Here is a 13761-nt window from a genome sequence, read left to right on the forward strand (position 1 = left end):
ATGTATTATTTCCTTTGCTGCATCTAACATGACTGTGTGCCACTGCCAGTGTTTGACATCTATTTTCCCTTTGCATTATTTATTGATATAGATGACACATGACTGCATTGCACAGCATATGCATCTTTGTGGTTCAAAAAGAAAGTTACTCTGTCAAGCAGTAATAAGCAGCAGACTTTTCTTTCCACTTCTGGTTTTACGATGTCATGTACATGTCTCTGGTGCAAGAAATATTGCATAAATTACTGTATGTTAGAAGGATTCATTCATATGGATAGATTTGGTGCACATTTTGCACATGTCAGCACTGCAATTTGTAATATCTACTTCAATATACTTTACCAGTAATGTTAAGAGATTAATATTTGGTTAAATTCCAAGGAATATATTATTGCAAAAGTTTTGTTTATTGGCAAGAGTAGTTAATACACGTCTATATATACCATTTTGTAGATTTGAAGACTTTCTGGCCTTCTTAAATCAAGAAGCAAAGAGGCCTTCAGAACCTCCTCCCAAAATCAGTTTCAGAGCTTTGGTCCCAACTTGGGAAGGGAAGGGAAGAGGAAAAAAGGTAGAGGGGTGTAACTGGAGTTCAGGTACATAACAGGAGATGTTGTCCTTTAGATATCATCACACTCTGTCACTACCAGACAAAGAATGAATGAAAGATGTGGAAGGAGTGGTTTATAGCAAGAAAATCTGCTGGCTCATAATTTCAGAATAAATGATCTGACCCTTCACTTTCAAATCAGTTCTCAGTTCCTTCATGGAATCTGTATGATGAAATGATATGTAGTAGCCCAGAAAAAGCCTTCTACAAATGATGATACCAAAATTCAGAACTTTATGAAGTTGGGAAATTTAGAATGAAGAAAATGAACTATTACGAGAAAAAGACTAACAGAGTACTAAACTCTGGGTCAGTTCATAATGATTATTCACCATAAGAACATAAGAACTAGCCTGCTGGATCAGACCAGAGTCCATCTAGTCCAGCATTCTGCTACTCGCAGTGGCCCACCAGGTGCCTTTGGGAGCTCACATGCAGGTTGTGAAAGCAAGGGCCTTCTGCTGCTGCTGCTCCTGAGCACCTGGTCTGCTAAGGCATTTGCAATCTGAGATCAAGGAGGATCAAGATTGGTAGCCATAGATCGACTTCTCCTCCATAAATCTGTCCAAGCCCTTTTTAAAGCTATCCAGGTTAGTGGCCATAACCACCTCCTGTGGCAGCATATTCTTGTTAGCCCAGCTTGGATCTCACACCTTCCTTCTCCAAAATTTATCCTTACAAAGGGACAGGTACTGAAAAGTGGGTGGGTTGTAAGGTGCCACGAGCCTCACCTTTGATGCCTAGATGCTGAAGCATACTGCCAAGGAATAACGGGAATAGAATTTGTCAGAATGTAAACTACATTTTCCAGCTTTCCTGGTGGTTTTGGATACTGCAGAGCAACTGTTGCTGCCTTGCAGCAAGGGAGATATTTAGTGCCTCTCCTATCTGACTACACTGAACTAAGTGATACAGGAAATGATATCTCTTATGTTACCTGCTGGCAATGGACATTCCTGAGCTTAATGAGGAGTATCCATGGTTTAAGCTGGTGTTAGAAATAAGTATCTAGACCTTAAATAAAAAGACCTGTGCTGATAACTGCTCACCTCAGCTGTTAACATTCCTAGGTCAGTGATGGACAAGGTTTAAACAGTGGGTAGAATTGCTCTCTGCACCCTCCTGCAGATTAATGAATTGAATTTTGTCACAAGTTCACATTATTTTTTACCAAACTATCTCACACTATATTTAAAAAAGAGGCATCTCCAAGAGTTCTTCTAAAAAGCTCAGAAACAGTAACCCTGGCGGGGGTGTGTGTGTCTTTCCCATAATATTCCATGAATCAGCACAGATCTTGTAGGTATTACTCATGATATATGGTAACTTCCACTGTCTCCTGAGCCAGTCAAATAAGCCAGGATGCACTGCAAGCTACTTTTTGGAGACCAGTGTGGTGTAGTGGTTACAGTACTGGTCTAGAATCTGAGAGGCCATTTCCGCACGGAGGCAGAAACGGCTAGGTCGGCACATTTTGCATCGCCGGGGCCTGGGGACGCGCCTGCTTCTGGGTCGACGCGCCGGAGGGCCGGAGAGCAGGTAAGGGAAGTGAGGGGGGGGAAGCGCCGGGAAGCCGCTGCCGTTCATACGGCAGCGGCTTCCAGCCGGCATTTCCCCAACAAGAGCGCTTCCCAGCGCTCTGGGAAAATGCCGGTGTGGGGACGGGCGGGCAGCGCGAGGGTGGCGCGGCTGCGATGCAGCTGCGCCCCCTGTGCGAATGGCGGCCTGGGGACAACGTTTTTGCCGTCCCCAGGCCGCCATATTCCGCCCGTGCGGAAACGGCCAGAGAGAAAGTTCAAATTCCCACTCCAACATGGAAGCTCATGGACTCAGATGGTTACTCAATCCCTATATCAGAAGGTTGTTGTTGTGAGGATGAAATGGAAGTGGGAAGAATGGATATATGTAGAAGAAGAAGAATAGTTTGGATTTATATCCCCCCTTTCTCTCCAATAGGAGACTCAAAGGGGCTTACAATCTCCGTGCCCTTCCCCCCTCTCAACAAACACCCTGTGAGGTGGGTGGGGCTGAGAGAGCTCAGAAAAGCTCTAACTAGCCCAAGGTCACCCAGCTGGCATGTGTGGGAGTGGACAGGCTAATCTGAATTCCCCAGATAAGCCTCCACAACTCAAGCGGCAGAGCTGGGAATCAAACTTGGTTCCTCCAGATCAGAGTGCACCTGCTCTTAACTTCCTACTCCACTGTTCCTACGCCACTTAACCTCCTACGCCATTGTATCCAAATAAAGAAATTTCGGAGACACTTAGGTCAAGTCAAGATCGGCAAAATATGACGCCGCCGCAACGGAAAAAAGAAGTTGCCAGAGCGAGAGCTGCTCGCACGCCGCTAGAGAAAGCGGCGAGGGTGGTGGAAGAAGTCGCCGTCAAAACGCCAAACCGGCGCCAAGACGTGTATGCAGAAAACGCTTTTAAACCACTCTTTTCCCCATGTGACGATCGACGCCAGACTGCGCTAACAGCCGCCACGAGCTGTCGCTACAAATGGCGCCGGGCCTGCACGCCTTCGCGCGCAGGCTAACGCCGCCAGACGCCGCCTCGCGAGCGCCTGCGTAACCGTCACATTTGGGCGGGCCATGGACGCTCGCGAGTTCGCTTCGTCTGTGAACGCTTTTTTTTGGGATGCCGCACTTCAAGGACGCTATCGCCGTTGCTTTTTTGGTCAGGCGGAAACGGCCTTAGTGAATTTAGTCTTAAAGAGGTTACCAAGAGATAGGAAGCGGAGAAAGCCCTATGACTGGAACAAGGAATATAATTTTGGGGATGCAAGGCAAATATTGAAAATGAGGACAAATGAATAAGAATGTAGTTGTCAGAACTTCAGAGCTTTATAATCTATGTCAGTTGATGTCTTATTTTCTACTATTACTATATCTTCCTAGCTTGCAACAGTCCAGTAGTATCTTACAGACCAAAAAAATTTCAGGTTATAAACTTTCGGGAATATCTGAGGAAGGGAACTTTGACTCTCAAAAGCTCACACTGGACTCAAATCTAGCTATGCTAGAACACAGTTTTGATAGTTTTTACTGTGTTGCAAGTCTCCTGTTTGCATGAGGTATCAATTTAGTACTCCTAATTTCCCTAGGGTGGAGAACAGAGTTGACTTCTCCCCCTCCCAGAAGGGAGAGTTGACTTCTCCCCCTCCCAGAAGTGGGGCTTTTTTTTCACACTAAACTCAGACACATTTCAGTTAAGCAGCTGGTTTTTGATAAACCTACGGAGCAAAATCCACACCATTCAGAAACAGATGCTTTACAGAACGAAGTCAAGGGTTCTTTGCTTCACACATGTTCTATTTAGACCCTCTTCTGGGAGAAACACCAAATACTCCAGCTCCCTCGTGATAACTAAGAAATAAAAACTCAAATGAGCGTCTCTCTTATCCTAACACACACACACGCACACACGCACACAAACCAAATATAGCATTGTGCAACAGAAGGCAAGGAGGCTCATGATCTAATTCAGCTGCAATTTGTGACACTTGTTTTATAACTGACTATTAATTATGTTTTTTTTTCAACACAACAATCACAGCTAATGGTAGCAGAGATTATGAACACATGGAAGAGTGTGCACACTGCTACAAAAAGGGAGAAACTAGAACACAAAAAATCCTCCATTATCATTTCTTCTGCTTAGCTTTTTAATTGTTTGCAGTACCATAAATATATTTCAGAGCAAATTTTAGCAAAGTTTTAGGTTAAGTTATGAATTGGCATATAAAGAAATTTCCTGTTGCCAGGTTTGTTTAGATATAATGTTGAGATCATAAGATCTCAAAAGCCGATGCCCAACTGTTATATTAATCATAACTTGTTGCAGGGTTGTTCATATGAGCAGAAGGAATACTCCCACTGGTCACATAATAGAACTTCATTATTGATCTCAGATATACAAGCCACATTAACACTCACAAAATTCAGCACAGGGGAGGCTATATTAATGTGTACTTTAACCTTCATTGCCACTGTGGTCAGAAGGACACATTGAAGGTCACATTTGCTGATATCACATTGTACAATGTCTCCCTCCTCATGCCTCACAACCCCCCTTCAAAAAAAAGTTTCCTAAGGGTGCAAATCTAGGCTGCAAGCCAGCTACAGCATTTAGACTTGCCTGAAGTGGGAAAGCCAGTCAAGCAACAGAGCGCTTGAAATCGGGAAAACCAGAAGGAAAGCCAGGAGTTCCCAAATTAGAGCTTGGTTTACCAAAACAGAAGGCTGAGAGTTCATTGCACAAAGTCAAAATCCAATGGGTCTGGTCCAGAGTCCACAGAAGTAAACAAGGTGGGTGTCAGTGAGGCAGCAGTTAAGTTACATCCATATGTTACATCCTTATCTGCCTGCCTACCAAAAGCCATCTTATAGGTCCCCATAGGAGACTAATCCTAATCCTTTGGAAACTCACTCCTCTTCTGTTCAAACAGATGCCAGCAAGTCAGCAAACGGGCACTGAACCTTTTAGCCTGCATCTTCCTCTGGCAACACTGTGTGTAGATCAGCTGGCTCAGTTGACCCTGGTGAACTAATGGCCTATAAATTCTCAGTTGGTGTTGAGTCTGGTGTAGGAGGTGTTTCTGAAGTAATTTGGGCTCTGAGCTCTGGCTAGCCTGCTGTTTGATTCTACTCTGCTGGAGATCTAGCTGGACTGAGCTCTCACCCCATTGGAGCTCTGACAGGTTTGAGTTCTCACACAGTTGGGGCTTTAGCTAAACCAGGGGTAGGGAACCTGCGGCTCTCCAGATGTTCAGGAACTACAATTCCCATCAGCCTCTGTCAGCATGGCCAATTGGCCATGCTGGTAGGGGCTGATGGGAATTGTAGTTCCTGAACATCTGGAGAGCCGCAGGTTCCCTATCCCTGAGCTAAACTGAGTTCTTCTGAAGAATCATCACTTCCATGAGGCTGGTGATTCGGTATGCTACACATGCAATGGAAGACTTAAGAACATAAGAACATAAGAACATAAGAACAAGCCAGCTGGATCAGACCAGAGTCCATCTAGTCCAGCTCTCTGCTACTCGCAGTGGCCCACCAGGTGCCTTTGGGAGTTCACATGTAGGAGGACTCTATGAACCCTAGAGTTACCTATCTCAAGGTGGGGCCTAGGATTCTCCGATAATTACAATAGAGATCAGTTTTTCTGGAAGAAATGACCCTTTCAGAGATTGGCTTTACTGGAATCACATCCCTGCTGAGTTCTCTCCCCAAATTCCACCCTGCCAAACATTAGATCTTCAGGAATTTCCCAAAAGGGAGTTGGCAACCCTAATAGACACATGCAGTGATTACTCTTTGACCAAAAATATTTGCTGTAATCAGTCATGAGGCTGTTCATGAGTCTCAGCTAGTCCACAAAATTGTCCTATTTCCGATTAAGCTCCAAGATCAAAATAGACCTTCTTTTTGGCATTCTCCAATCTGTCTGAAATCCTTCCCTGTTTTTTCCCCATCGTTCCCCTGAAAATAATTGCTTATACCTTCCCTTCATACTCTGTCTTCCCAAAATAAAGTTAAAAGTCACTGTGTAAAGAGGGCCTATGTTGTCCTCAGACCAGTCAGTTGAACAACTGGGATTTGTGTATACCAGCTCATGAGGCAGTGTGTTTGACAGGGTGAGATGTGTATATGCATGTAATGGAGAAAGAGAGGGAGGGGGAAAGGTAGAGAGAGGCAGAGGTAGGCCTGTCAGACACGGCCTCAGATCTGACAGGTGATGACACCTACCCAGTAACAGTGTGTTGGCTCAGTGTTTCAGGAGCAAACAATAACCAAATGGCTTCAGGGAGGTTAGGGTTATCCATCTCTGGTTTCTCCCTGCTCTTTCTGGACAAGGACACAAGAAATATAAGGGGTGGGAATATCAAGGGGTGAGGATATGTCTATTAGAAATTGCTCATGGTTTTTTTAAGGAACCACAAGTCATACACTAAAACTATGGTACTAGAGACATAAAGACTATGACGAAATCTCTGACTAGGTTTCTTCTTCTAAGATAATGTTTTTTTCATGTTTCCTTACACTTCTAGGAATCACTGTACCTGTTATTTCTACTTGTTCTTTAATATGGCCTAAAATATTTTTTTTATCTTGAACAATGACTAGTTCTACTTTCTTTGCACATTACAAATTTCATTTGCAGAGGAACTAGAGATTCTTCCATTCACACCACCCATCAAGTCAGCTCTCAGCCTCTTTAATCCAATTTATCTGATCTCAGCAGAAACACACGCAGTCCAGAGAAACACTTCAGTCACATATTTTAAGTTTCTACAACAATACGGTTCTCATGAACCTCTTACTCAGACGATGTGGCTGATAAGTTGTCCTTATCCCTCAAGCTATAATATCATGAAACGTTTACTCTTAAAAACTGGGAAATGCTGATCCATGATTATACATCATCTCAATGGGAAGACTGATAGTTTTCTTACAACAGGCTTGGCATCACAGTTACAAAAGCAAGCAAGTCTTTGTTCTGAGCACTTACCCCATTGGCTTTACTGAGAGCCTGAAAGTAAATGCTGTAACTTTTCAATGGTGAAAGTGGAGCGTTCCAATAACCGTTGTAGGTTTTGTTGTCTCCCACTGTGAAGGGCTGGGTGATAGGCAAGTTGACTGGCTTCAACTCAGCTGCAAAGTAATGCGGGGAGTCAAGTGTTGATGCATTTTTGTAGCTCACTGGAACAGAGAAACATTCAATGATATCTGCTGCTCTTCGTGACTTTTGTGGTCTCTCTTCTTTCACAACCAGCTGATAGACACTGAAAGAGAATAAAACAAGATTCAATGGGATGATTATGAACTGAGCATGCAAACAAAAAAAGCAGAAGTTGTATCAAAAGCAATCTGATTTTACACTTTAGTTTTAAGTGGGGGCATCACACTACTTTAGATAAATTATTAATTCAAATTTTACAGTTTTATGTTGACTTTATTCTTCCTTTGTTTTTAATGGTATTATGTATTATACTAGCAGTAATGTCTGTTGTGCTAAACAACACAACAGGCTCCAGACAGCTGTTGGTGGAGGGCATAGCAGTGAGACAGCATTGGTTTAAATCAGTAGGAAACCAAGCTATTGGGCACCAAGTGCTCAGGGTTCTCTGGAATGTGTTACTTTGGAAAAATGTTTTGATTCAACTTGTAACGGTGGCACTAATATTAACTCTTTCTACAGGTCTGTTTTTCCAGCTAAATTACCACAAAGACTGTAAGCGTGCAAATAAAATTGCTTCAATTAATTTTTAATGTTTTGTGTCTTGTTTACATTTGCGTGAAGTTTGTACATGTATCACAGATCTCCAGGCCACACCTGGAGCTTGGTACCAAATGTTTTCTGATGTGTGTCTGACTTCATTGAAGGAAGTGGAGACAGGCTGCACAGCCAGATTTGATGAAGGAGTGGGGAAAAGAGAGTGAGCTGGTTTTCCCTAACTGATTGTTGGAGATATGGGAAGTAAGGTTGCTAACTCCAGGCTGGGAAATTCCTGGAGATTTGGCAAAGGAGGATAGCCTCAGCAGGGTCTGAGGAGGGAGGGAGGGAGTTGTCAGCATACTGTGCAGCTTTAAAGTCTACCCTCCAAAGGAGAAATTTTCTCCAGGGGATCTGTTTTCTGTGGTTTGGAAATCAATTGCAATTCCAGATCTCCAGGCTCCACCTTGAAGTTGGCAAGGCAAGGTCTGAATACACATACTAGCACAATTGAAAGCTTTTGGTGGAGAAATATATATTGTATGCGCATAAACATTCATTTTATGGGCCCAGAATGGGAGATTAAATTTATCTAAATGGCAAAGTGGTCTTCAGACCCCACCTGGAGGTTAGCAAGGCAAGGTCTGAATACACATAATAGCACATTGTTTCAGTTTTTGTGAAGAAATGTATATGGTATACATACAAGTGTCCGTTTGTGGTGTCAAAATGGGAGATTTAATATGTTTAAGTGGCAAAGTGATCTCCATGCCAAAACCTGGAGGTTGGCAAGCCAAGTTGAGAATGCAGAGAATGGCTTTTTCACACATGTTAACACTATTGAAGAAAAATTTGGGAGACTCACCAGTTTGGGTGCTGTGTGGTTTCCGGGCTGTATGGCCGTGTTCTAGCAGCATTCTCTCCTGACTTTTCGCCTGCATCTGTGGCTGGCATCTTCAGAGGATCTGATGTTGGAAAAGCAAGTGGAGTATATATCTGTTGGAGTGTCCAGGGTGGGTGGGGAGACCTTGTCTGTGAGTAACAAAGGCGGCAACCAGGTCAATAGTTGAGGGCATCTGAATAGAAGTATGAGTAACAAAGAAGACTATAGCCTGGGAGAAACCCTGTAGATAGCAAGGTCACTGGTGGGAGCATCTGAATAGAAGTATCCCGGCCTTTGTTTCTTTTGTCTATGGTCATCCTGTGTTTGTGTGGAGCTGGTTTGACACAGTCTTGACCCTAGTATTTTTCAATACTGGCTAGGGTTGGTCAATACTAAAAAAATTCGGTAAAATTCGGATTTGGGTATTTTGGGGCATAAAATGATTTGTATGCCCGAATCCGAATCATAGCCGATTCGGATATGCCCGAAAATTTGGGTAAATCCGAAAAATTTGGGTCCGTTTTATTATTTTTTTGAATTTTTAGTGTTTTTACACATTTTGGCCTGCAGGGGACGCAATTTTAAAGCTAGCGGCACCAAAATTTTAAGATATCATCTAGACACTGTCCTGATGATTCTCCCCAAGTTTGGTGCAGTTTGGTTCAGAGGGGGCAAAGTTATTGACCCTCAAAGGGGTGCCCCATCCCTCATTGTTTCCAATGGAAGCTAACAGGAGATGGGGGCTACACTTTTGAAGGTCCATAACTTTGGACCCCCTGAACCAAACTTCACCAAACAGGAAACATCATAGGGACATTATTTGTATGATACCCTGAAAGTGCGGATGACAGTGGCTCTAAAATTACACCCCTCCCCACAGTCACCCAAAGAAATTTCCCCAGATTCTGTGCTCTGTGGTGGCTGGCTGGCTCCATTGCAGCCAATGGGAAATTTCTGTGGGAGGGCTTCAATGGAGTGCACATTTCTCATGGTAAACCCACAAAACTTTCAGGGTGTCTTCAGGAGAGTCTCTTCATGACACCATCCAGGTTTGAGGAACTTTGCTTATGGGTAGGGTCCATCTCCCACTGCCCCCATAAGCAAAGTTCCTCCAAACCTGGATGGTGTCGATCAGAGGCTCTCCTGAGAAAATTTTCAGGCAGACCCTGAATGTTTTGTGACTGTACCTTGATAAATGTGCACCCCACAACCCTCCACCAGAAATTCCCCATTGACAGCCAATGCAGAAGTCACTGCAGAGCACAGAATCTTGAACAAACCACAGGGGGTGCCTGCAGGGAGCGCATTTTTGAACATATCAGCACCAAAATATCAGGGTATCATCAGGAGACTTTGTCCTGTTGTACCCCCCAAGCAGTGCAGTTCGGTTTAGGGGGGCCAAAGTTATGGACCCTCAAAATGGTAATACACCATCTCATTAGGTCCCATTGGAAACAATGGGGGATAGGGACCCTCTTTGAGGGTCCATAACTTTGGCACAACTGAACCAGAAACTGCACCAGAGCCTGGGGGGTGTCATCAGGACAGTCTCCTGATGATACCCTGAAATTCGATGCCACTAGCACAAAATTCCGGTTTTCATGTTTCACAGCTCCTGCACATGAAGCCTGCTGGAGTGGTGTGATTGAAACACACATAAATAGCATTTTTTTAAAGCTAACTGCACCAAACTTTGGGGGTATCATCAGGAGACTGTCCTGATGATACCCCCAAAGTTTGGTGCAGTTTGGTTCAGAAGAGGCCAAAGTTATGGACTCTCGAATGTGTAGCCCCCCATCCCCTATCAGCTCCCATTGGAAACAATGGGGATAGTTGCACCCCTTTTGAGGGTCCATGCCTGAACCAAACTGCACCAAACTTGGTAGGAGCAACATCAGGACAGTCACCTGATGATGCCCTGATAATTTGGTGCTGATACATCTCAAAATGAGTCCCCTGCAGGCACCCCCATAAATTTGCCCAAGATTCTTTTGTTCTGCAGTGACTTAAGCTGTATTGCTGTCAATGGGGAATTTCTGAGTAGAGAGGCTGTGAGGTGCACATTTCTGGAAGGTATGGTCACAAAACTTTCAGGGTATCTTCAGGAGAGTCTCTGGATGACACCATCCAGGTTTGGGGAATTTTGCTTCAGGGGGTTTAATTCTATGGGACCCAAAAAGGGTAGGGCCCATCTCCCACTGCCCCCTGAAGTATAGTTCCCCAAACCTAGATGGTGTCATCCAGAGACTCTCCTGAAGATACCCTGAAAGTTTTGTGGGTTTACCATGAAAAAAGCAATAAAAAATCCAGATTTGGACTGTCCGAATCTCCAACCCTAATACTGGCAGCCAAGTTCTGTTCATTTTCATAGTTTCTTCCTTCCTGTTAAAATTGTCCATGTGCTTATGGATTTCAATTGCTTCTCTGTGTAGTCTGATGTAGTGGCTTTCAGAGTGGTCCAGAATTTCTGTTTTTTCAAATAATATTCTATGTCCAGGTTGGTTTATCATGTGTTTGCTGAGTTTTCTGGCTGAAATAGTCTGCAGTGCCTTTCGTGTTCTTTGATACATGTCTGTGCACTGCGTTTGGTGGTTCCTATGTAGACTTGTCCTTTTAGCTGCGTAGTCATGCGATAGACTCCTGCAGTAGCTAAAGGATCCCTCTTATCCTTTGCTGAACGTAGCATCTGTTGAATTTTCTTGGGTAAGGTCTGTAGATTGTTTGTAGGTTGTGCTTCTTCATCGAAGTTTTCCTATATCGATCAGTGGTTCCGCAGATGTATGGTAAGAACATCCTTCCCTCTAGATGGCTCTTTTATCTTTGTTCATGTGGTTTGTTCTTGGTATTGCAGCCCTTCTGATTTCTGTGATAAAATAACCATTAGCCTGTAGAGCCTGTTTAGGTGATTCAATTCATCTTGTAGGAGGTGGGGTTCACAAATTCTGTTTGCGCGATGTACCAAAGTTTTTATGGTGCTCCTTTTTGCCTGGATGGTGATTGGGTTTTGTGTAGATATGTGTAGTAGGTTTTCTGTATGCTGTGTCCCAATTTTCTGGACTTTGGTTTGCGGATGACTAAAACATCTAAAAATGGCAGTTTTCCTTCATTTTCTTTCTCCATAGTAAATTGGATGTTTGGGTGGGTCTTGTTGATATGGTCCAGGAACTTGTTTAGTTCTTCTTCTCCGTGGCTCCAAATGGAGAATGTGTCATCCACATAACGGAACCATATGGTGGGCTTTTTTTGGTGCTGTTTTCAGGGCTTGTTTCTCAAAATGTTCCATATAAAAATTAGCTATTACAGGGCTAAGAGGGCTACCCATGGCTACCCCATCTTTCTGTTCATAGTATTCATTATCCCACTGGAAGTAGCTGGTAGTGAGACAATGTTGGAACAGGGCTGTGATGTGACCAAGAACAAGCCACATGAACAAAGATAAAGAGCCATCTAGAGGGAAGGTGTTCTTACCATACATCAAGGGAACCACTGATCGCATAGGAAAACTGATGAAGAAGCACAACCTACAAACAATCTACAGACCCACTAAGAAAATTCAACAGATGCTACGTTCAGCAAAGGATAAGAGGGATCCTTTAGCTACTGCAGGAGTCTATCGCATACCATGCAGCTGTGGACAAGTCTACATAGGAACCACAAGCATGGCGCTGAACCGCATTATCAAAAAAAAAAACACGAAGGCACTGCAGACTATTTCAGCCAGAAAAATCAGCAATAACCCAGAACACATGATAAGCCAACCTGGACATAGAATATTGAAAAACGAAATTCTGGACCCGCTCTGAGAAGCCACTACGTCGAGACTGCACAGAGAAGCAATTCAAAATCCATAAGCATGGTTTTAATTGTAACAGAAGGAAGAAAACTTATAATGAACAGAACAACTGCCAATATTGAAATACTAGGAGTCAAGACTTTGTGTGGAAGCCAGCTCCTAACCTGAGATGAACCATAAACAAAAAAAACAAAGGCAAGAGATCTCTATTCAGATAACTCCCTCAAGTGACCTTGCTATCTACAGGGTTACTCTGAGGCTACCTAGTCTTCTTTAATTACTCATGCTTCTATTCAGATGCCCTCAACTGCTGTTTCCTGGTTGCCGCCTTTGCCTCTGGGACTGGGAATTTCCCCACCCACCGTGGACACTCCAATGATATATACTGCACTTGCTTTTCCTGTATCAGATCCTCTGAAGATGCCAGCCACAGATGCAGGCGAAACGTCAGGAGAGAATGCTGCTAGAACACGGCCATACAGCCCGGAAACCACACAGCACCCAAGTGATTCCGGCCGTGAAAGCCTTCGACAATACACTCACCAGTTTACCTCTTGGAGCAATTGCTGTTGCTGAGTATTGAGGAGTCAGCTGGTAAGTGTTCTTGTGTTGTTTTTTGTCTGCCTGTTCTTTGGGAAGGGAGGAATGTGCGAAGGGGATTGAGGTGCTTTTGTCAGCAGACCAGGGTTTTTTTGTTTGGGAGGAGGTAGGGCATGCTAGGGGCTTGGGAGGGTGGTCGCTTGGTCTGAGGTTTGGGAGGGGGTAGCATATACGGGAGATTGGGGAGGCTTTTCATTGGCAGGCTGGGGTTTATTTTGTTTGGGAGGGGGTAGAGAGTGCTGGGAATTCTGCTGGGAGAGGAGGGGTTGGGGGGGGATTTTGTTGGGCCAGCAGGGAGGACAGCTTGCCACCCATGTCCCACTGGACCAGCTTGCTCTTGGGTCAGAAGGAAGGTGGTAGACTGGGTAAGTCCTGTGCACCCATTGGGTGGAAGTGAGTCCTGGACTCACGTTCCATTTTTACTCATTAAGTATAAAACTATTAGTTGTTCAGAGCCTGACTTTTGTTAAGAAAGAATGGGATAAAGTTGAAGAAAAAACAATGTGTTACAGTTTTTAAAATGTTGACATTTCAGTGACATGGGGAGTAAAAAAAACAATATTTCCCATAATGCCCCCAAATAATGTGCATACATAAACCACTCTAAAGTCAGACAGTTTGGCAGCTGTTAGGATTCAAAATGTCACAAATTCAGATG

At 43.9% G+C, this 13761-nt stretch overlaps 1 protein-coding gene across 2 annotated transcripts in view; it reads right to left on the reverse strand.

The window, feature by feature from the left end:
- PTPRT (protein tyrosine phosphatase receptor type T) overlaps positions 1 to 13761 on the reverse strand; it is a 477129-nt gene that overhangs the window by 156025 nt on the left and 307343 nt on the right. For both annotated transcript variants that reach the window (XM_048498724.1, XM_048498723.1), the window contains exon 10: positions 7123 to 7396. In XM_048498724.1, the coding sequence (XP_048354681.1) occupies positions 7123 to 7396 (274 nt within the window). The remainder of the gene's footprint in view (positions 1 to 7122; positions 7397 to 13761) is intronic.

The sequence above is a fragment of the Sphaerodactylus townsendi genome, linkage group LG05 (genome assembly GCF_021028975.2).
Source record: "Sphaerodactylus townsendi isolate TG3544 linkage group LG05, MPM_Stown_v2.3, whole genome shotgun sequence".
Lineage (NCBI taxonomy): Eukaryota > Metazoa > Chordata > Lepidosauria > Squamata > Sphaerodactylidae > Sphaerodactylus > Sphaerodactylus townsendi.